Below are 23,792 nucleotides of genomic sequence, written 5' to 3' on the forward strand. Positions count from 1 at the left end.
CAACTTCCCTAAGCAAACTTCTGCTTTAAGAAGCCCGTAGCAATGAAGATGACAACAGGTTCCACAGAGGTGTCTGGAGAAATAAAAGTTTGGTAACTGAATTACAACAGAGAATTGAAAAGATCTCAGAGAAGTAATTTTTGTTCAAATACCCAGAAGTAAAGAAGAAGAGAGAGGCTGCCACTGCCTGTAATTGGCAGAAGGTATTGTAGCAATTTGCTTTCTGGTAACATTCACTTTTGCTTAGGTAAGTAGTGAATTTTGCCAGCTTTAAGCTCCAAATTAGATAACACTGAAAGCTACTGCTGCAACAAAAACCAGCCCCTGGAGATAAACACATGCTCTACTCCAACAGATCTAACTGTACTTCGTTATCATTTGAGACCATTGGAACTGACACAGGTGAATTTTCAAGAATGGTACAGAAATTAATCTAGAGAGTGTACAGGGGCTGAAAACACACCCAGCCTGTGTTGCCAAAAGCGTTACAGGTGAAACAAACCTTACATTATCAGACATTAAAATGCCAGATCCAAGTGACACCCAAGGTCCAGGCAGGAAACAGCTATCAAGGCACGTGACAAGGGACTGAGAAATTACAGCATCCTGCAGTAAAAACACTTTTCTGGTTTGTTGAGGGCAACTGCACACTCTGTGTGGGGAGACTGGGCTGTTTGCTGAGCCCTCTTAGCAGATGTGCCACGTGTTCCTTGGGCTCCTTATGGGATCAGTTTTTCAGGTGAGACAGACTCTCTGGATCAGCTGACAGTGACAGCTCTTGCTCAGAGCTCTGCTACCATGTTTGCCTGAACTTTCCAGGGAACAGCCTATGGCTTTTAGCTGTGCTTGGATGTTTTGGTAAGGTATTTGATAGTTGTCCAAGAGAAGCATTGCACTGTTCTTTTTAAAGTGGATGCAGAAAACAGCACTGAGCCTGGAATCCTACACCATAGCCCCCACCTCCAAACCTCACCAGGAATCACTCTGTGCTTACAGACTTCTCTGCTTAAGGGAGAGGAAAAATAATCATTAAAATAAAAACCACAAATAAGTTGCTATATGCAATACTTTATATTCATACCATGCACTCCCCACCGAGGAAATCAGGGATAATTTCTTTATCGATGTAATCCAGCAGTCCCCCAGGACCCTGGTAGTCATTTCCAGCATAAATAAGGAATTTCTTTCTAGTGTTGTCATCAATGAACGGACTAACCTACAAAGAAAGAAAAACAGAACAGATCAGGCCCTCACGTTTGTCTCAAGTCAATTTACATTGTTTTCAAATCAATTTTGAAGGAGTCAGTTTTGATCACACTGATCCTGGTTATGCAAAGTCCACACCACAAAGAAGCCAAATTAACCAACAGCGTAATCAGGTTCTTAGGTGGTGGTTTTTAATCCACTCCAGAAATCCTATATAAAGGGCATGCTTCCAAGTGGCAACATTTGCTGCACATACACCTGATCTCAAGTGCTTTTACAAACTGAGGAACACCTTGATTACACACATACCAGTGTCCAGAGAACTGGGAATACTCGAGGTGCTCTTAGGATAAGTAAACGGCCCAAAGTCTCGGGGTAATTAGCTTCAACCACCTCGATGATTCTCAGCAAGGCCTTGACACCAGGTCTCCATAAATGCCTCATGTTCAAACCTTCCAGATCTACTAGACAGGTCCAAGAGCTGAATTTGAGAGAGACAAAAAGAAAAACCTCAATAACATCAACATTCTCCTTGTTTATGTAAGTGGCCAACACACTGAAATGTGAAGCCCCCTCTGTGTGTTTTGGTTTCTTCTGTTTTACCTCCTCGCTTTGTGCTGCCTGTAGACACTGGAGTTTAAGGGGTGTGCAATGATCATCCTGCACACTTCCCCACAGACATTTTAGATTCCAGATAAAAGTTCAGTTCACAGGAAGCCAAAAAAAAATCCTGTCAACAGCCAGCCCAAACATTAAACCATTGCTTTTACTGGGAGATCAATTAAGTGGCCACGCTGCTTCTCTGAAGCAGTTTAACATTCACAGCGCAGATTTTCTACTAACACAGAGCACAGTGGTGCCAATACACATCAAAGCTGATTCTGTTGTCAGATCTCAGTGAAGAAAACCTTTTCTATAGGAAGAAATATGTTCTTAATACTAACAACTGAGCTGCAGCATGTGTTTCAGTTTCTTTCCAAGCTCAGGTCTCACCCTGGGCCGGAATTCAAGATTTACAGCTGTGCTGCACCAGCCAGCAGCCATTACATTATGCATAAGGCTTCTATGAAACACCAAACCCTTCTTTGTTTCACTTTAAATGTTTAATATGCAGCCCTTTAGGATTGTGGCTACAAATGAAGAGCCAGCAGGCAGCACCATTCCACTGTTACACACCAGACTTCTCCCTTGGATTTGGCCTCCCTCAGAGAGCTTGAGCAGGAAGTTCTGTAACAGGGAAAGGATAAAGAGGCACACCCCACATCTCTGGACCTTACAGATTAGGGGAAGGAGGAAGAAACTGGAGAGAGTCCAAGAAACATGGCATCTCTTCAAGGCTGGCTCTGCCTCCATTCCACACCCTTAAATCCATTTTGCAGTTACCACTTTCACAAGTGACCCCTACAATGACTTAAAGATGGGCTAGCAAACCACTTTTGACTGAACTTCACATGAAGTCATGCCAGAACCTGGAAAACCAGATCCCAGGTTCCACAGGAGCTTCATGACCTCACCTTGGATCAACAGCTGAGTAGCCACACATAATACATGGAGAATGCAAACCAGAACTGAGCGTAAGGAGCCTTGGAGTGGACTATGGATGAACAAGCGACATGGAAGCCACACCTTAAACTACTGGAAATGTTACTCATGATACTATCATGGCCTGATTTTCTGGCAGCCTGCACCAACACCCAGTGCCTGTAAAATCCAACCCCCAAACAGATGTGGGAGTTAGGCTGCACTGCTGCTCTGCAGATATCCAGCAGTAGAAGGGAGCAGAAGAGAAACAGCCCCAACAGAACTATTGAGAGCACGAGACCAAGGCTGCTGGGGCAGGTGTTGTGTGTCCCTCAGGCTTCCTCAGGCACATTCCCTCTAGCCCCACTAATTGGGGAGGCTCTTAATTAACTGTATGATTGTACCTGCATGTGAGACACAGCCTACTCTCTGCTTGCTCCACTGTCTGACATTCCCTTCCCTCACCCCATGAAAGCAGCCAATTCCCACAGGGCAGACTTTACCTTATTGGCCTGCCAAACACTTTTGTATTCTCCTCACATCGCCTCAGCCCTTCTTCATTTATTGAAAGAACCTGCACAAGAAAGAGTGGAGTTTAGAAAAGACAGTCTCGAACTCAGTAGGTGGTATAAAGAAAATATGTTTATATCCATAGACTAATTAAAACTACAAGATCAAACCAGCATAAACTTTTCCCCCATCAAGAATGAACTAAAAATCACTAAAATTACCCTCAATTACTCAGAAATTAAAGCCCCTTTTGAAATCACAGAAAGCAGCCTTGAAACAGAACTAGTGCCAGCAAACAAAAGTTAGTGTCTGCTTGGAAATGCCACTAGAAGAGAAAAATAAAATCCAGTCCCTGTTTCCAATAGTCACTATGGCTACTCCTGTCATTACTAGGAGTCAAAAAAAGTTAGTGCAAACCTGGAATTCTGCCAGCTTTCTGCTTGGAAGCTGAGCAGATCCACTGTGTGATTCCTTAGAGAAAGCAGGCAAGCACTTTTCCTTTAAAAAATACGTGATTCTTATCCTTGGAGTACAGGCCTGACAAAATCCTGAGCGTGGCATTTTCTCTTCTGTACAAGAGCAGAGCCTGGAGTCTGAAGGAAGCCCTGCACAAGTGCAGAAGAATCTGTGCAAATGCCAGTCGATAACCACGGGATCTGCCAGGAACCCTGCACTCCCATCAGCCTGCAGAACGCACCAGGAACAGCTACCAGGGGCTTTCAGACGTACTCCAACCAAAAGAGAGAGGGCCAGAGAGCCCATCAGAACCCCCTGAGGGTGGATGCCGTGGCAGAGGGGATCCCTAAGCGAACACCTGCCCCTGTTAGGAACACTCACGTAGCGCAGCAAGGCCTCCTCCCCCAGCGCTCGCACCAGGCCCTTGGTGTCCATCTGGCCCAGCCTCAGCACGTACAGCGGGCGCCCGTCTGCACAGAGACACAAAGCACACAGCGAGGGACACTTGAGAGAGCTGCTTCAAGAAATTCAGGTGGAAACAAACCATAACAGTTAAACCTCCCCTGCAAAAGGAAGAATCAAGAGCAGACGGCAACATAAACATCACTCTGTGCAGCCGTACCGACAGATTACCTGTAGATAAGCTGAAAAACGGAGATATCCTGATTCAGAAATAGCTCCCTGACCTTCATGGAAAGTTCAAAGGACTTTGAGTACATCAGTATACTCCAGACCTTGGTATACACAATTAATGACACAGACTATTCTTAGCTTCCAGGATAGCTCAGGTACACCAGTGAACTAAAGCTTTTCCTGTAACTGCAGAGCTGCGAGGAAGGCTGTGAGGCTTTTATCACACGTGATGCAATAGTGCTCTGGAGAGTTTACAGCAACATTTCGGGAAAAATAGCCATCCTGACATCTGAGAATTAATGAAACCAAGTGCTAACCCAGAGCCTGCCCTCTGCAGAGTCTGCTGGATGGAGTCACACTCCAGCTCTGTCACTGCACACAGTGCAGAACTGGCACACAGCCCTGCTAATGCAGGTTAAACTGGTGAGAACAGACTCTGCTCCAGAGATGGGCTTCAGCTGGACCCTCTGCATTAGACCCCCACCTTTCCACTGACAGCCTGCACAGGGGTGGCCTGACACTGGCAGGGTACTCAGGCATTAAGGTGAATTACTGAGAATCAAAGTTTGCATTTCTGGCTCTTGGCTGAACAGCTCCCAGCCTCCTCCTAAAGCTGTGATGCACTTGTTAAGCTTCGTTTTATCTATTCTAAACAATCACCAGCCTATAAAAGTGAATTTGTTAGCATACAATATAAAAAGAAGAAAAGAAAGGAAGCTGTCTACATAAAAATCTCCCTCAAGTCTTGTTGTCCGTGCAGTTTCACTCCCCTCTAACAGCTGCAAGAGAGGTTATCAAATTATCATTAAGTCCTTTGGGACATAAGGAGAAAAACTGCAAAACACACACTATTAAAAAAAAAAACAAACAACCAAACAAACAACCGAAACTGCAAAGTCAAGGCAAGTTATTTATTTGGCAAAGACACTGCCCCCGTGGAAGTTCACAGTGTTTTATGTTTTATCAGGTGGACTAAAAGAAAATATTATTTTAACATCAGCACACAGTTATCTTGGAATGTACTGTTTAGCTTTTGAAACACTAAACAAAAACTGCTATTAAGCTTCATCGCAGGTCTCCCTCCCTCCCTCCCAGACACAGATGCCTCCAAACCCAAACTAACAGCTCAGTAACCCTGGTCCACCCAAACGACACATGAAGGAGAGTCTCAGCTGACTCTTTGTTATCACTGCACAATTTATATTCCATTAGAGCTTTGTGGTTCTAAAAAGACATTAGATTGACGGATTCCTGTCAAAATAACAGCCATTCAGATGTACAGAAATCTGTGCTAATTGCAAGCCAATTAGCAATAATAATAACTTTTCTTTAGCACTGATAGCTCATTCTAGACAACATGCTTTATTATCACTGCTGCCTCTGCTGTAGCACTGAAAGCCACACAGCGTTCAGCCAGCTTAAGTTGGGCACATTTCACATATGTAGGAGGAAAGGAGCAATACTAGAAAAGAGAGTTTAAAAAAAGAACCTACCACTGTAAAGTTTTAAATTACAGAGAACTACTCCGTTCCGAAATGGTGTTTCCATTATTGACAAAGCCATGCTTTACTTGTGGGCATGCTGCAAGAGAGATCAAAGGAACTGCAGGGGAAGGGAGGGGGCATGAAGTTCACCACAAGACTGCAGAACTTCTCAGAGGAACATTAAACAAGCCTTTGATGCATTCTGCACCTTTCTGCTCACCAGCAGGACCCGGTTGTGTGCTATTGACAGAGGAAGTCTTTGCAAAGGACAGACAAGGAACGGGCTGAAAGGGAGAACTTATTAACAGGTCTTTTTCCCTACAATCTTTACAAGCACGTTCTCATTTTCCATTTTCTCAGTTCGGGGTCTGTCAAACCCAGCAGGGAAGAGCCATTCAAGCTCTGTGATTAAACTTCTGCTGCATCCTCCCCGTCTCCTGGCCACTACTGCTGACAGCATCCTGCCCTGTTTCATATGCTGCTAGAAAAAGGAAGAGCTGAGCAGAAACAATGGTGCCTGGTGGGAAAAGACGCAATCAGAGCACAGATCGCTCACAGTAAGAGATCATTTCCTTATCTAAAGAGGCCAGCTTGCCTCAAGCCACAAATTCCAACATGTTTCATTTCTATGTATGTATTAGCAAGGAGATCAGTGCACGATACAGCAGAGGGACAGGGGACTGTGTCAGGCTGTGGCTCACAGTACAAAGGGAATTCAGCCAAAGCTGCTTCTCTTCTCAAGCAAACCTGCTCTATTTGATGTTTTTGCAACATTCCACTTCTCATCATTAAGCTGATTGTAATGCCAAATAAATATTCATTTATGCCATCAGCAGACTTATGCAACATCAGAAATAAACTGATTACAAAGATAGACTTATTTACAAACACCTTTTAATCACCGAAAGCGCACACTCAGCATTTGCCTAACACCCTTCTAAGCATCTCAGAGTACTATGGAAGTGCAATTAATCACTTTTTTTAAGCTCCTGGCAAAGCAAATTTAAGTATGTCAGTATTAGTCAGAAAGACTCTGATCCAGGACTCTGCCTCCAGCAGCTAAGGGCTGGCAAAGGCTCTGGAACAGGCTGCCCAGAGAAGCCCTGGAACAGGCTGCCCAGAGAAGGCTCTGGAACAGGCTGCCCAGAGAAGCCCTGGAACAGGCTGCCCAGAGAAGGCTCTGGAACAGGCTGTCCAGAGAAGGCTCTGGAACATGCTGCCCAGAGAAGCTCTGGATGCCCCTGGAAGTGTTCAAGGTCAGGTTGGATAGAGCTCTCAGGAACCTGGTCTAGTGGAAGGTGTCCCTGCCCATGGCAGGGAGATGGAACAAGATTATTTTAAATTCCTTTTCAACCCAAAACATTCTATCAATTTAATAGTCTTTAGTATATAACAACTGAGAAGCTCTCAACAGCCACCTCTAGTCAACAGAGGGACAATTATCACCTTTGATTCAAAACGTAAAAAGGCTGTTCAGTCCATATTTTGTACTGAAACCATACCTTTGTCATGGTGATGCCAGCCTCCTGCATAGTAATCCTGCAGCACTTGGGGAGGATTCCAGGTGTCCAGAATATAATCCACCTGGTGCTGCTTGCGCCACGTCAGTGACTGGCAAAGGATCTCTCTTGCTTTGTCGATGTTGAAGTCCCGGGCACGCAGGAATCTTAAAATGTGCTCATCCTTTGGGATCTATTAACAAAACCAAACCCAATTTTGCATTCAAGGTTTGAAACAAGAACAGAAACCTAAACAACAGAAGCTGAAAAATGTGCAGCCCTGCACCAATGCAAGAGGATGGTGTGTAACACTGGGAGTTACTCAAGAAAATCAGCCTTTGAAACAAAAACATAAGCCCTGTCAGGCACTGCAGCTATCTTCATAAGGGATATAAAAATTTCATGAACTCTAATGTAATCATTTCCACCTGTATGACCATACCAAGTCAGTCCAATTTAAATAAACCAGGACAAAACACAGACCTTTGTTTTATTGTTAAGTTAGAGGAAGCTGAGGCACACATGCAAATCAAAAGGCACTGGAAAAACCCCAGCCTTGCTATCAGTGCTCCACTGCTACCAGTGTTTCTCATGTTTGGCCAAAACAAACAAACATAAAAATAAGGTCACTGTAGGAACCAGGAAGACTTATAAATCTGATGTTATTTCCCAGTGGCAGTTTAACTGACAGTCTGAGTCTAATTATTGAAGCACCTCAGCTGCAGTCAGCTGGACAGTCACGACGAACTCCTCCTATTGCCACTGCTTAAATTTAGGTCTTCATCTTGAAGAGCCCCTTAGCAGAAAGAGCCAGCCCCAGGGGGTGTGGCAGGACATTTCCTCAGGCCCACCCTGCGTGTCACACACTGTGAGGCAGGGGACACCCCCAGGAACTCACTTTGCCTTTGTGCGTCTCCTGGAGCCACTGCCGCAGGCGGATGAGGCAGCTCTCCTGCATCGGGGTCAGGTCCCCCAGGTACCTCTTGATGTAGTCTGCATCCAGCTTATCTAAAAAGAGATTGCAGGTGATCAGAGTGGTCCTGACCAGACCTAGGCCAAGCACCAAGTGATCTGATTTGCTGCTGTCTCAAAGTGGCTGCTGTGTTCAGCGCAGTCAGAACTGAATAAAGTTCCTTTGAATCAATGAAAAGATGAGCAAGGCAACAAACAAAGTCATCTTCATGAAGAAGATAAAATTCTCCTTCTGCAGCTGAGGAAGGAACAAAAGCAGACATTTGTAAACGCATTTTGCCAGAATACTCAGATTCATCAATCCACAGCACCACTGGGCTTGCTGCTTCTAGAAATCCTTAGAGAAGCTTTGGTCTGCCAGTGCAGAATCTTCCCAAATTCCCAGAAGACTGTGTCTAGGGAAGTTTCAGCTGTTTCCTCCCCATCATTCCTATAGTTATACCCATCCTTAAATTTCAGGGTAAGAGCAGCCTGTTCATTTGCAACCCAACGAACAGCAAAGAGTTCTTCTGCTCATACCTGATCTCCACTCACGAGCTCAGCCTGTAACAGCTGAGCTCTGCCACGTGTCACTGCTGGGTGAGCCCACACTTTAACACTGCCTGTCACCAGCTCAGGAGCCAACGTGGAGCTCCTCAGCTGCCCAGTGCTGAGAGCCTCTCCAGTACAGCGCTTCCCAGTAGAACACATCAGACCCCCATACCATCGGGCGTTCCTGCGGTGGGCTCCGAGGGGCTGCTGGAGGTGTTGAGGATCTCCTTGTTGCTCAAGCCCTCCTTTGTGGCAGTCTCTGGGATATTAATGGCAGGTGACACTGGTCTCCTTGGGTGGGATGTGCTGCTCTCTGTTTTACACGCAACAGGAGGAGTCCAGCGAGGGACAAAAGTAATTCCTTCTTCCTCCAGCTGCTTCAGGTAGTACTCTATTATTTCTTTTCCCTTCAAAAAAGAACATTTACTTCAGCTACTGAAAAACCCACACATTTAGACACAGAAAGGATTGGGCTGAAAATTAAGTGGTCAGGCCTCTAAAGATTTCACTTGAAAGAGCCCTACACAGACACACTGCCCCAGGCCTTTAGCAAAGCAGCCCAGCTTTCTGAGCAGAGCAGCCTGTTACTTAGCAGCAGCTTTTCTTTATTTTCATTGTCTTTTGGTAACCTGGAGCCAGGCACATCCTTCCCAATTGCAGGCTCACCTTTTTAATATTGCTGGTGTATTGCTTCATGGCAATCTTTTCCACTGTGCTTTCAAAACCGAAAAAAGATTTGATATCCAGGCTTGCTGACTGTTCAAAACAGGTCCAATCTTCATTGTCAGGATGAACCTGTAAGTCAACAGATCATACAGCTTAGCTATCCATTAAGGATTTTTTCTCTCTCATAATTTTTGAAATGTTTTTTGTTTTACAAGTTCACACAGTCAAAAATATTCAAGTGGAATTTGAGGTGTTTTGCTTCACTTGTTGGGAAGAGGCAACACCAAAGGATAAAAAGCTGAGAAGCCCTTCCATGGTCCCACAGCCTTTTTCTTTTTTTGTCTTAACAAGAAAGAGAAGGGTGGAGAAACACAAGTGCACCAGGCAAGAGCCAGAGGACTGCACATTTCTACACTGTCTCAGTCTAGATAAGGGCTGGGAGTGCAGGGTGTATGTGGAACAGGGTAAAAGCCTCCACAGCCTCTGCTGTGGCTGATAGCACAGGGCCAGCTCAGCCAGGCTGAGCCCTGCAGCAAGGGCAGGGGCAGCATGCCCAACATGTTTCCAAGAGACAGCCAAAACACTGTTCCCTCACTCACCTAGGAGGTACTTTAGCATTCTGTAGAATGAAAACTCTTTTAGCTTGTTCTCCCATGATAATGCCACAAGCAGAAGTGGACACTCCTCACTCTCAGCTTATCTCTTGCTTTACTGACATGATCCTGAAACAGACTTTTAGTTGGACTCAATCTTAAAGGGCTTTTCCAACCTAAACAATTCTACTATTGATGCTGATACTGTTACAAAAAGCTGGGTTTTAAACTCTCTTCAGCTAAAATAGGTTTGTGCAAGCAATTTCTAGGCCGAGCTCACAAACATCACAAAGGGCTGGATTTCTGAGCATGTAACTGGCCTGATGCCTTAGGGTTCCCTTCCCCCTCAAAACATGCTAAATTTGGCTAAGAACAGGATCAACACTTTATAAGGAGACAACTACAGAAAAAACCCCTTTTCCCTCCATTTTCTGTTTCTGTATTAGGGAATGGGAGGTACAAGAACAGCTTGTACAGCCTCAGTAAGTACAACTCATAATAATAACAACACCATTTGAGAATCTTCCTGTGTTTTTATAAATTCAATTATACGTTACCTTTAATAAAAATGAACTTTTAGGAACAATTTATTCTTCCATTAAAAACCTGGCTTTGCATTTACCTAATTTCTCAATTGAGTAGAGCAAATGAGCATAGAGAAGTACTGTGTTTTGTATATATTTACCACATGCACTTTTCTTTACAGCATTTCCCCCATCTAAACAGAGCTTTCACATAAAAACTGCAGGTAAGTGGAAGAGTATTCTTAAATTTACCCTAGAAGTTACAGCACAAATAATTATAAAAAGATTAGATAATAGTGTCAAGTGGGTTTGGCACCCGGTGACCTTTTAAACACAAGTTAAACACAACAGAAAATGTTATGACCTAAAAAGAGTGCTACAATACAAATAAATCAGTCACATTTGTTAGCTCTGATCTGACCTTTAGCATCAATTTGAAGTTCTACTGCTACAGTATGTGCTGTAAGAGCCCACGAGGATGGGCTGAGCCATTCAGAAATAAACCATGACCAGAGCAGAGCAGCAGGCCTGCCACCAGCCTCCTCTGCATCAACATTTGCACTGAAGACTAAGAACAATGAAAAAAGATAGGTTAAAACATAGCTGACTCAGTGAACTTCTGTCTGAGCTGAGCAGAAGGCAAATAAGCTGAACTTTCCTCTGACAGTTCTGTCAGGGTGTCATCAGCCTCACCAAGTCCCACACTGGTGCTACAAAGCACAGATTTGCCTAAACAGAGCTGTCAAACACAGCAAATTATGTTGTGCTCTGCTCTCTGAGAAGATGCTCAAGCAGGAGGGTGCCAAACGTGTCTCAGTTCTCAAGGCAAGTGTGTTGCATTTAACACTAACAATCACCCCTCAGGGCGGTGTGTTGGTTATTTTTTTCTTGCAAGGCAAAAGCCAGGAAGAACCCAAGCTCTGTTTGAATCCTGAGATCTGAACACTGCCTCGGCTCCATCTGCAGCCCCACCAAAGGCCTGCTGTTACTCACTGTGTAGGAACAGTGCTCATTAATGATGACTCTGTTAGAGAAGGTTTCATTGTAGGCTTCTATATGCAGAGTCCTCTCTCGCCTGTTCAGAGAGTTCTTCTGGACAAAGTAGACGTAGTCCACTCCTGCAATCTGGGGAGGAGGCACAGATTCTGTTAAGGGACAGTATTCAGGTGAAGGAATACCCAGAAGAACAAACCAGGCTCTCCAAAGCTCATCACCTTTTTCAGCAGGCGTGGCGCATCGATGTCCAGCTTGCAGCGCCGCTCAATCACGTGGATGGCCTCATCCTCACTCTTGTACTCATTTACAGTGTCGCTGGCTACAAACATGGGGATCAGAGGGCACGTAGGAAACCTCCTTTCATATGCCTGTCATGGTGGAAAGAGAACAAACAATCACCACCGTTAGTTCCTCATGGTGTGCAGAGCTCCTTCACTGGCATCACCAGCGTTTGGAGGCTCAATGCCCTTCAGAGCTTCCCTACAAGGGGCTGAGCCCTCCTGAATCCACATTACAGCTGAAAGAGTCACAATGCATTCCAAGCAATCCGTTTATTAATATGTTCCTTGCCAGTAAGGCAGTTTTTAAACCATGCAAAAGAATCCATTCCTCCCCTCCCTCTGAAAAGGAAGTTATTCATTCTGTACCATGACAACCCCCTTGATAACAGGAAAATCAGACCCTCCAGTTCTAAAATACCACAAGACAAAACAATTATGTCTTGGATTAAAAAAAAACCCACTTACTAATTACCGGTGTTTCACCAAGCTGTCTAGAGGGATTTCATACAGCTCCCCAAGGTCTAATAAAAACATTTCAAAAGCTATTTCTTAAGCTAATAGAGCTCTCAAGCTCCCTGGGCACGGAGTGTTCCTAATGATTTCACTGCAGTTTATCAGTTCACAGTTTTGTCCAACAACAGTCAGTCTAATACAATGAGCTCATTTCACACTTGTGAAAATGTAAAACTTCTTGCAATAATGCAGAACTAGCAACAGCTTTGATTTTGGTTAAAGAACAGTCGTGTAAATAACTTCATCTCTTATACACTTGACAGGCGGAGAAGGTGGTATTAAATCAGACACAGGATAGGTAAGGATTTGGGATCAGTAAAACAACTAAGAGGGTGTTATCCCCGCTAGTAAACTTGTTGGATCTTGATTTTAAACCCACTGTGGCTGGAGAATACAAGACAGCTCTTTATGTCTTTTATTTTTCCTTTTCTTTCACAGTCTCTAATGTATCTCTGCTTCTCTTTTTTTCCTCACGGGGTAGCAGTGCAGCAACTAATTCTTTAGCTTGCTTTCCATATTGTGCATTCCTTCATTTTTGCTACTATCCTACCTGGTGAACAGGTAGGAATTTGCAAGATGTCCCAAAGCATAAGAAAGCTTAGACAAAGTAAATCTGAGAGAACATCATGAAACAACTCTTTAAAAGAGGTAAAATATCCACTCTGTCCTTTTAGATCATTTCAACTACTCAGAGAACAGCTGGGCTGCAGCACCAAGAGGGAGAGGGTGGGGAACAAAACAAGCAGCAGCTGCACAAAGTATGCGATGGTGGGGCTGGAACGGAAAAGGTCTCTTAATTCTCCCCTTACAACAATTAAAATACTTCAGTTTATTACCAGCGTTCAAACCTAGTTTGAAGGCAGTGTTACTATGGTGACAGTGGTGTAAGGCACTAAAACAGTGTCAGCCTTTCTTCCCCTTGCGCATATTTTTAAACCATTTTTGCAGCATGACTCTCCCAAGTTCATAAAGCTGCTCTGTAAGGCAGCAGAAGTGCAGCCAGGGAAGGGGTCACACACACTCCCTGCTCCAGCCCTCATCTGTGCACAGCTGGTTCGGTTTGACTGAAGAACAGCAATAATTCCTGGGCTCAGAGATGTGTGCACAATAGCAGGGACAGAGCATTAGTGTTCTAACACAATAGTCAGCACTGGGGGAGAAAATCTTTCACAGCTCCGAGACAAAGGGAGGATGGGTCCTATTAACATGGAACAAAAAATTTCTTTAGCCCTATTGATATGGCAAAGAAGTTATATTTCTTTCACAAGGCTCTTGTTCTGGACAGAAGGCTGTACATTGTAGTTGCTCACAGGTATCTCAGCCTCTCTCCCTGAGAAAGTCTCAGCATTCTTTCAAAATTAATCTCTATTTTAACTGCAATAACTGGAGTTAAATGCTGTTAAAGTCAGAAAAAAGAAAACATTTCTAGAAGAAGCAGAATTTAGAAGTATTTCTGATTTTCAGATTGCTTCATTTAATACTTTTATTTTGAGGACCTTATGTTATGATTATTTTATAGACAGGAGAGCAGGGGCAGTAGGTATCTAACATTTTTGTCACTTTTTTCAAAGTCTTTTTTATATTTAGATGACAAGTTTTCCCCATCTGAACAGCTCCCTTTATGCCAAAGCCTTTGCAATTCTCCTTCATTGCACATATTGACGATTTTCTCATCTTAGTCCTCCAAACACTTCATGTTTGCCCTGTGAACATTTGCAATTCAAAGCATTACCTGCTCATGAGCGTTCGCTGAACTGTGAACAAAAAAATGCCCAAGAAGAATGTGTTGTTTTAAATGGCAAGACTGAATTGAATGTGTTCAATTTGGAAGAGAATGAAATAATTATCTGCCAAAAGTTGGCAAGCTGAATGCTCATAGCAAAGTACTTGAGGATTTCCAAGAGATTAACAGCGACTCAGCGACCGACCGTTCTTTCTCCCGCCAGAACATACACACAGAAAACTGTTCAGTCAATTTTACTGGGCTCTTAAATCAGCCTGGTTTTATTTCTTTATGTCCCACTGCCAATACATCCTTGCAATGCACCATTTCTCAGCACAGCCCCGTTTGAATAGAAGGTGATTAGAGCAAACCACGGCCACATCAAAATATTTAATCTGATTCAAGCACGGCTGTGCCTTCCACAAGGGACAAACTGCTCTCTGTCACAGTGTAGAGTGGGCAGGAAAAAGCTGCTGAAGGCTACAGGGCACTGACACATCTCTCCCCACGAACCAACACAGCGCAGGAGCAAAACCTGCAATTTGTGGTACAACACAGCAAAAGCCACGTGAGTCAGAGCAGCACACGCATGGCCAAGACTGGAGCTATTCAAGGAGCACGAGAAGATTAAAGAAAGATCAAACGCTGCTTTTATTTTTCAAGAGAACTGAAGGGATTTTGCTGCGTTATTGAAGTGTTTTGAACCTGAAATTTTGTCTCAAATCCAGCTTGGCAGACAGGAAATAACTGAATGGCATTACACCAAGCAGGTTGATAAAGCACAGTTTATTATAAAATGTTGCCCCTTCTGTGTATGACAGCATTGTGGTCAAACCTGGACAGATAGGTCTCTCTTCACAAATAAAATCAGATATTCCACGCTTTTGTCTCAGCGTTCCAATTTCACTGTACAGATACAATCAAAGACAATTAGTTCCTCAAAAGAGAAGCAGCTGCAGAAGATCCTGAAGGGCTCCATGCAGCAGTGAAATGCTGCTGCTGTAGCGCTGAATGCACCCAAGAATGGTGTCTCAAGGAGGTGACACTGTTACTGTTTTCCCAGTCACATTTAACACACAGGGTGTGACACGGAGCACAAGTCAAAAGCACAGATGTGCTCATCCTCAAAACTCTGCAGCAGCTGCTGGGCTTGACATGAAGTCACAACACCTCCGTGGCTGAGGCACCTGTGTACAGATCTTTCAAAAAGTGATTTTGAGCCTGCATTTCTGCAGTTCCTCAGTAACGTACTTTTACATTTCCTACCAGCCTCTGGAACATTTCTGTACTCTGATCCATTAGAAGCTGCATTGTGCATCAAGAAAAACCCAGTCTGGTGAAGCAGCTTGAACTGCAAATTTAACTTTCTTAATGCACGTTAACAGCAAGAGCAGTGACAAGCACAATTTCAACCAAAATAGCACTGTAATAAAGCTTCTTTTCCAACTGCTTCCCTTAGCAACTCATGCTCAGAGTAGAGTCAAAATAACAGGATTTATTCCACTTTTATCCTTGCTAGTATTTCAGCTGAGTGTGAAGACATGAAAGCAATTCAGAAGTCAGACTATTTTAAACCCATTGCAGTCGTTTTTCATAGCCATGGGAATTGTACTTGCTGCCATGGCCCTTAGATTTTGGAATTCTAGTATCAGGAATAACAAATTCCTTTCAAAATACCACCTTTAAAACAGCACTTAAGTATGACCCCCAACCCAGTTTTCAAAGATTTCTGGCTTTTTGCTTCTCAAACCATGCCTAGGGCTAATAAAATACCTTGATAATAAGCATGTGCTCAGCCCTCAGTAGGGAGAGTCATGCATGCAAATAAATTACTCAGCTTCTCTGGCCAGATTAATATATTCCCAGTCTCCTGCCTTCAAGGACAGGGATTATTTAGTATGTCCATTGAATGACTCAAAACTAACTTCTACACTTAAAAGAGGAAAAAAAAAAAATATTCCAGGCAATCTTATGCTGTGCTGTTCTAGTAGGTGAATCCTCCAAACAGAAATTCTAACTTGGTGAAATACGGAGGAATTTCAATTACCGTTTGGAAAATGAAGCATATTGAGTGCTTTAACAGTTTAATGGCATGAATCAAGCTGTTAAGATGTTTTATTTATTTTTGATGTTTTCTGTCTGAAACTGCTGGCAGAGCAGCATTCCAGGAGCAGCACCACATTCTCCAAGGGCACCTCAAGATTCATCCTGGCAGCCCAATCTTGTCTGCAGCACTTGGTGCTAACTTTAATTTCTGCCTGCAGCTCCTGACCATGTGTGGGTAACAATGTGCAAGTGAATACCAAAGTTCACTGTGCTCCCCTATCCACTTCCAACGTGTGGGATTTCTGAATTACTCACGAACACAAGAAACAAGAAGGGTCACTCAAGCAGGATGCTCCCCTGGCTCCACAGGCTGCATTCCAGCAGCCTGATCGTTCCTGCAAGCACTCTATCCCTTCCTCCCCTTGCATCAGAGCACTGCAGATCAATAGGAAAAGCAGAGACTCACAGCAGGGTAACCAAGAGGTTTCAAATCTTTGGCAGCTGAACTTGGAAAGAAACAATTCTGGATGAACTCACACAGATCAGCAAATAACCTTTCATGCCCTGTATTCTGCTGTTCAGAGCTCTCGATCACTCCCTTTGCAATCCATCCATATGTATAAAAATCATGACACTTGCTCAAAGCAGTATAAAAATCGTCAGCCTTGAACAAAGCAGCGTGCTCTCGGTGTCTGTGAGGGATGTTAGCTCACATGGGAGTGATCAGCTCGGGGGCGTGCGTGCAAGAGAGCAGATGGTTACAGCGGATACACCTCGAAAAGCTCCAGAAATAGGGGTTTGGCTAAGGTAACACTCCCAGGCACCGGGAAGAGGGAACGTGAAGCGAGCTGCACGTTGGAGAAGCACAAACATCTTTAACATACAGGTAGTCAGCCCTCTGGGAAGAAGCTCCCCTGTGAAGCCAGTCCTCCAAGGAGCCGTTCAGGGTCCCAGGCAGGCCCTGCTCCCAGCAGCACAGTTGCCCTTGGCTTCGTGCAGTGACCTTCCCCTCAGAGCAGCTCTCCACAGCAGCCCTTGCTCCGGCGGCTTAAGTGGTTTTTCTCTCCGCAGTGTTTTCACTTCATTAAATGTTCTCATTTACAAAGAGAGGAGTTATTCTCTTATTGCTGGGAAACAAAGGCTGCTTGGCAGGCACGCAGTTCTAGAACTCTCTCTGGAAAAGATGGAGATGGCTTTAATTACACAGACTACAGCTGAGGGCTTGTAGGGACTACAGATAACCCAGCAGGAGAGGCAGGGTCAGACCTGGCAGTGAATGGCTGCGTATCATCTAAACAAAAATTTCCTTTATGTACCATTTCTGGTCCTCGACAAATATGAGGCTGTTTAACAGTCCTCTGACTTCTCTGTAAATCTTAGCACAGTCTATGCCAACAAAATATGACTAGTCAGAGTGTAAAGAACACTAGGACTTCCTTTAAAAGGAAAAAAACCCCAGGGTTTAAGTCTACCACTGCAATTTCTACTTTAAAAAAGTGTTTAAAAGTATTCAAATAGAACCAGAACAAATATATTATAGGTTTTCCGCAAGATTCACCAACGGTGAACCTGCTGGCTATCAGAGCAAGATCAACAAACAAAATATTTGCTTAACAATTTATCACTGAACTGGATAAAGCAATCAGAAAGTACATCAGGAAATACCTTGTGCGGAAGCAATTTGAATTAAAAATTATAACTCTTCACCTGAAAGAGAGCTACTGCAGAGATTTTAAGAATTAAGACAAATGAAGCAGGCAGCAAGCATTCATTAAAAAGGAAGGCTCAGTTTCATCTTGGTTTGTTTAAAAACACTAAATCACAACGCCCCACATTCAAATACACCTTTGTTTAAATATGTTCATTTTGCAACAGGAAAAAGCTCTTCCACTCCATGCAGAGCAGAATCCCACAGAAGTGAGGAAAATCCTGCCTTTCCACACAGAGCTGTACTTGGGCTGGGTGCGAGGAGCAGAGCTGGCTCCAGCCAAGAGCGGGCAGCTCCGAGGGCACGGCTGCACCATGTGCTGGGATGCATTCTGAAGGGTTCCCAAAATGAGAGCTGATGTTCACCTGGCAAATGTGAGTGGCCCCTTATTCTAAGCTACACAAAAAAAAAAAAAAATTAAAAATTGCACGGTTCTCCTTTCTCCCCATCACGCTTCCCTACAACTGCATCCCGACCTTATTTTACTTTGTCCCTCTTGTATCCTCCCTCCATTACAGTCCAAAAAAGCATTTTACTCTGGAGTGGCAGGAGTCATTCAGAAGCACAATAGATTGTCTTCACTCTTTGTTCTCTGGTACAATGAAATTTGGCAATCTAAGTACTAATGATAGCTATTAAGTGTATCAAAGATAAAATAAATAACCCTTCTTGTAAGTTACACCGAAAAACCAATAGGACAAGTCGATATCCATAAGACAAACATTCTGCTCCATTTTAGAGGCTGAAAAGTTCCTGTTTACTACACAAGTAAGAAGTGACCTGGAACTTTCTAATTAAATGGTCTTTAGTGCATTAGGAGTATAAGTTTACAGTACTGCTCATATCCAGTCTTCCAAAGCAAAGCATTTCCAAGTAATTGTCCAAAATGGCCCAACTCCTTCTACTTCACAGAAGTACAATCCCGCCTTAAAGTTCATAAACAATGGAGACAGTCTAAAATTTTCATAAAGAGGCTGTGAAAGTTTTATATAGTTATGCATCAAATCTTTGGACTACAATTACAATGTCTTTTTTGTTTTTGAAGTCCCAGGGTTTAGCTTTTTTTTTTTTCTTAAATAGACCACACAAACACATTATTATACAAATCAGACAAGTACTAACAAGAATCTACTTTGCACAGATGTTGTTCACAAGTTGTAATTGAAGGTTAATTATTTTTCAAACAGCAAGAGAAGCAATCTTGAAAAACAACCTTAGATGTTCTCCAATGCAGAGATCAGAGCTTCCAGGTAGAGTATCTGGGAAGAGAAATTGTCAGTGGCTCAAAAACTTACTGCAGCATGATATTCAGATTCTTCAAATGCTTTATTTATGATACTGCACTGAAGCAGTGCTCAAATTTACAGCCCAGGTCTACACCTCTTCTCAGAAGATCCAGGAGAGAATTCTCACACTGACTGAGTCCTGACCTCCCAAATATTACAGGACCCTGCACAGTCTCCAGGCACTCCCTGGGCGTCCAACACCCACAGCTGTTAAATAACCCGTGCTCTAAGCTGCCCTTACACGCTACAAACACTGAAAGTCACTGCAGAAACCTTTTCAGCAACACCACCAGGGCTTCCCTGGGCCTTGTTCAATCATGAAGTGATTCAAGGACTTGTTCTTTTCAGTATCCTTGTCTCAAGAAAGCATCTGAAAGCATAACTGGCTTAGCAACCAGCAAATTGAGCTTCCTCAGCTCACCTCTCCTTCTGTGAAATGGAAATGAAATTCTTGAGAAATTTTCTATGAAAGCAGGAGCTGAGGAAAATGAAGCCATCTGTAAGCAGAGGTGAATAAGAAAACTTTTTTTTTCCCCTGGCATTTACCAAAGCCATTAATTCTTGCCCTCAACAGCTCCTCTGCCACTCAAGAGTCCTGCATGGAAGAAAAGGTTTTATTAAGTGTACAGAAGAGCATAATCCCTGCTCGTCCTTGTCTTCTCTTGCTGCCTATACTTGTTTAAGGAGTTCTCTTGATTTAGTCAGGTTTCACTGAAAAGGATTTCAGGCTTACACTGCTATGAACAACCCACTTGTGCCCTGCAAAAGTCTATAAAGAAAGAGGAAGAAAGGATGAGCAGATTTACTTCAATACATTTAAATTCACCCTTAGCTTAACTACATAAAGCCTCAGATTTTATTACTTCCTATAAAGAGGCCAAGACTGCTCTGTCCATTTTTACATTTAGCTGTATTAGAAGCCCACAGTACTTGCAAGTTAAGTAAATACCCAGTTAAGTTTCTTGCACATTTCAAATAGACTCTACCTCTTAAAGTGATCTTGTCTTCAGAGGATGTCACCACTGAACAAACAATACCTATTTGTTCTACCAAATAGGTTAACAGCCCTGCCACATGCCAAGCAGGCAATTTGCTGCTCAAATCCTAGAAACACAGCAAGAAAACTCCCAGCTTCACATCCATTCTGCAAATTCCTGAAAACGACGAGGACATTGCCCATAACCACTACAAAATAACCCACTATACAGACCAAACTCAAATTCAATAACTGCTTTGTGATCTTGTATGAAGGGTTTTGATTCAGTAAATTAAAAATCTCTATGGAGACAGGAAACAGCAGAGAAGTTATTCTTGTGCTTTGGCTCCACTAAGTTACCCTAAGAGACCGTAAAAATTTGGACAATTTTTTCTTGGTTCCTGGCTTCAAACAGCATTTAGCACCACTTATCCAGAACACCAGGAATGTGCATGGGGAAGCAAAACAACCTTTCAGAACAGAGACAGAGCAGAGCTTTATCTCCACACAGCTCTGCAGACACAATCCAGGCTGCTTCACACCTATTTAATCTCTTCTTGTTCTCTTTGCTGTGCAAAAGGAACAGCTTCATGTTAAATTTCAGCCATAACCATAGCTGATACACACAGCCAATCACAAAAATCATGAAATACACTGACATGGAGTTATAAAGGAAACTGCAGCTCGACAGCTCACAGAGCGCTGCTTACACAGCACGTCACACGCCACCTTGGATTTCTGATAGCAGGACCTTTCATGTGTTAAACTGCTACAAAGCACTTCCAAGGGAAAGCAACGGCATCAATATACAAATACTGGCATTTCTGTTCCTTTCTGTGGTTCAGGCAGCATTTCCATGGTTATGATGTTGATCACTTATTGGCTTTGATTACATTCCAAATCCAGACCAAACGCACAGCTCGGCATTTTAAACAGTCCTAAAGGCAACCCTGCAGGCCAGTTCTTGTAACTTGGCTTTGAGTCCCCTGAGGTGGAATGCACTTGGAATCATAAACTCATTCTGGTTGGAAAAGACTGTTAAGACCACTGAGTGCAACCATTAACCCAGCACTGCCCTGTCCATCCCTGAAAATACCACACTGCTCATTACATCCTCCAGATCATTGCAAAATGTCACTGAAACCGGACAGATCTCCAAGGAAACTCAGCACAGCATCCACACCATCTTCCCAAACTTTGGAATCCATTTTAGCTTGTCTTGCTCGTGTTTAAACTTCTTTCCTTTGAGGTCATCACATCAGGAGTCCTACTGAAACCAAAACATTCTTACTGCACAAAACATAAACCCAAACCATGTGGACTTTGGGACATTATCTCAGCTGTCAATCAAAGGACACTGAAACAAATTCACCTCTGGTAGCTGTTGCACAGAATGTTTTGGAGAAATTCAGGCTAAGAATCAACTAGATAGAATCATGCATATCAGTATCACTTTCATGAACAGGATTTAAAACTAATTTTCTATTGCTGCTAAGTTACAGCAGACATCAAACCCTGCCTACTATCAAAAAGATAGTAACAATTTCAGGGGGAAAAATATCCTTGTAGTGATTTAAGAAGTTTACACACATTTCAGAGTTTTAGATTACATTCTCTGCAAAGTAAATGTGAAGCAAATAAGTGTTTTTCTACCAGTTACACAAACCAGAAATCAAAAGGATTTCACAGGCAGCTTATTGAAAGAATGCTATCATTCTGCAACGAAATATCAATAAAACACTCAGCTAATCCAGGGAAATACTTGACAATGTATGCTCATTAAGCATTCTTGACAAATCTGAGTTACACTAAAAAAAGCAGAGATTCACTTAAGACTGCCCAAAACGAAAAGCAAGGAAGGGCATAGAAGAAAAGGCAAAAAGAAGGAGCAAAAAAAAAAAAAAAGTTTCTGGGGGACAAGAAGGTCTGCAGCAAACCTCCTCTGTATGGCAGCATAAATGTGTTGGCTACAGACCTAAGGAATCTCAGTCTCGGTGTTCAGGGTTTTCAAGCATGCATAAAGTTACTTTAATATTTAATATTTCATTAAAATAACCTAGGCCTTATAAATAAAACAGGAGATTCAGAACAGGTTATGAAGCAATCTTCTAGATAAGTGGAATTTTACTGGTGTAATAGACTATGAACACAAAGAAAAGTTCCAATAGGAATTTATTACATTACAGCAGGCAAAGCAAAGGCAAATACAGCGCTGGACGGCAGGGGAGTCTCGCTCCACCAACTGCCGTCAATTGGTAGATTTTTCAGTCTTGCTTTTATCTTGCTTCTTTCCTCCAATGATGTATGTGTGACGTGTTGCTGGGAGGGTCTCTTTCTGTCCCTCGGTGGTCGCAGAGATGAAGGCTGTATTGTAAGCTGGAATTCCTGAAACTTAAAGCTGATTAAGCAAGTAGAGAAGGAATGAGCAAGGGTCTGTTTGCCTATCAGCTTAGATAGTGACATAGTAACTTCTTGTTATCTTGAGTTATTTGATCTTCAGTGAACAAAAAAATAGTTAATGTTTATCACAATTCCCCCATTTCTCTTGTTCTTACTTATTTTTGTTCACTGTATCTTTGCAGTTCTTGTCTAGCTAACTCTAAAGTTTTTAAATTTTCTTCTTCAGGTATCTGATCATACTTAGTCTTAAGAAGCATAAGATGTGCCGCTTCCAGCTAGCTTTTCACTATAGTAATCAGTTTATTAAATATACATGGTCTAAAGTCTGCTTGCAAATATTTATCATGCCCTCCCCTGGATGTCCAGTCAGAGGCGATTGTTTTACAGCCCTAATATCTACAAAAATATTCCCCAGGATAATTACAATATCCTTTACTGTGATTTGAGCTTGGGCACATGTAAAATCCCGTTAGGTTTAGTACTTTTCTACAATGATTTATGTTGGTCAGATCACACAATCCTACTCTGAAACTGGGTGCTTCTACAGTAGTTACAGTTTGCAAAATCTCATTGTCATCCCATCGCCATAGTGACCATTTAAAGGGTTGGTGTGGTAGATTGTCTAAGGCATTAATCCCTCTTAAGTATAACATCAGCAAAAGAAAAGTAATCGGCTGGGTCACGTGGTGAGCATCATTGGGGGCATAGGAATGGGAGTATATTTGAGGATTGTTCCATTTCATAGACCGCAACCTGTCTCTCTGCCCAGGGTCCTTGCTCTAATTCCTATTCCTGAGGCAATTCCTCAAATATTGTTTTGTTGTCCCACCCCTGGGGTTTCTTTCCTCCACAGCTTTTTACCCCTCTGCCTTTCCCGTCGACTCGGTTGCCTCGAGCCACGGGGGGTACCATCTTCTCGGCAGCAGGGATATTCTTCAGGAGGTCCCTGGGGGCGACTCTGTTGCCTCTTGACATAGGAATCCCAGTTCCGATACTTAACTGGGGGTGTATCACACCGGATTCCCTTTAGGCGTGTGCGGCAGGTGCAGTCAACAATTTCAGCTATGAACGGGATGGGTTCATTAGGGTGATAACAATAATATTTTGGTTCAATCCCTAATGCAAAAATCCTCCACAACTCTTCTGATTCTTCTACTAATCCCTCATATTTAACTTTATATTCTAGAATCCAATTAGTTATGTTCTGCTGCAATACCCAACAGGGGCTGCAAATTCCTCTAGGAGAGGTTCCTCGCCTACAATGACTC

At 43.0% G+C, this 23,792-nt stretch overlaps 1 protein-coding gene across 2 annotated transcripts in view; it reads right to left on the bottom strand.

Annotated features, from left to right (window-relative positions):
* The window catches only part of SEC14L1 (SEC14 like lipid binding 1), a 47,705-nt gene that overhangs the window by 5,668 nt on the left and 18,245 nt on the right, over window positions 1-23,792 (bottom strand). For both annotated transcript variants that reach the window (XM_040081588.1, XM_040081589.2), the window contains exons 3-12: window positions 11,810-11,959; window positions 11,589-11,720; window positions 9,479-9,607; window positions 8,985-9,219; window positions 8,208-8,317; window positions 7,313-7,502; window positions 4,075-4,163; window positions 3,231-3,301; window positions 1,516-1,687; window positions 1,082-1,216 (exon numbers count right to left, since the gene is read on the bottom strand). In XM_040081588.1, the coding sequence (XP_039937522.1) occupies window positions 1,082-1,216; window positions 1,516-1,687; window positions 3,231-3,301; window positions 4,075-4,163; window positions 7,313-7,502; window positions 8,208-8,317; window positions 8,985-9,219; window positions 9,479-9,607; window positions 11,589-11,720; window positions 11,810-11,959 (1,413 nt within the window). The remainder of the gene's footprint in view (window positions 1-1,081; window positions 1,217-1,515; window positions 1,688-3,230; window positions 3,302-4,074; window positions 4,164-7,312; window positions 7,503-8,207; window positions 8,318-8,984; window positions 9,220-9,478; window positions 9,608-11,588; window positions 11,721-11,809; window positions 11,960-23,792) is intronic.

The sequence above is a fragment of the Hirundo rustica genome, chromosome 18 (genome assembly GCF_015227805.2).
Source record: "Hirundo rustica isolate bHirRus1 chromosome 18, bHirRus1.pri.v3, whole genome shotgun sequence".
In the NCBI taxonomy this organism is placed as follows: domain Eukaryota; kingdom Metazoa; phylum Chordata; class Aves; order Passeriformes; family Hirundinidae; genus Hirundo; species Hirundo rustica.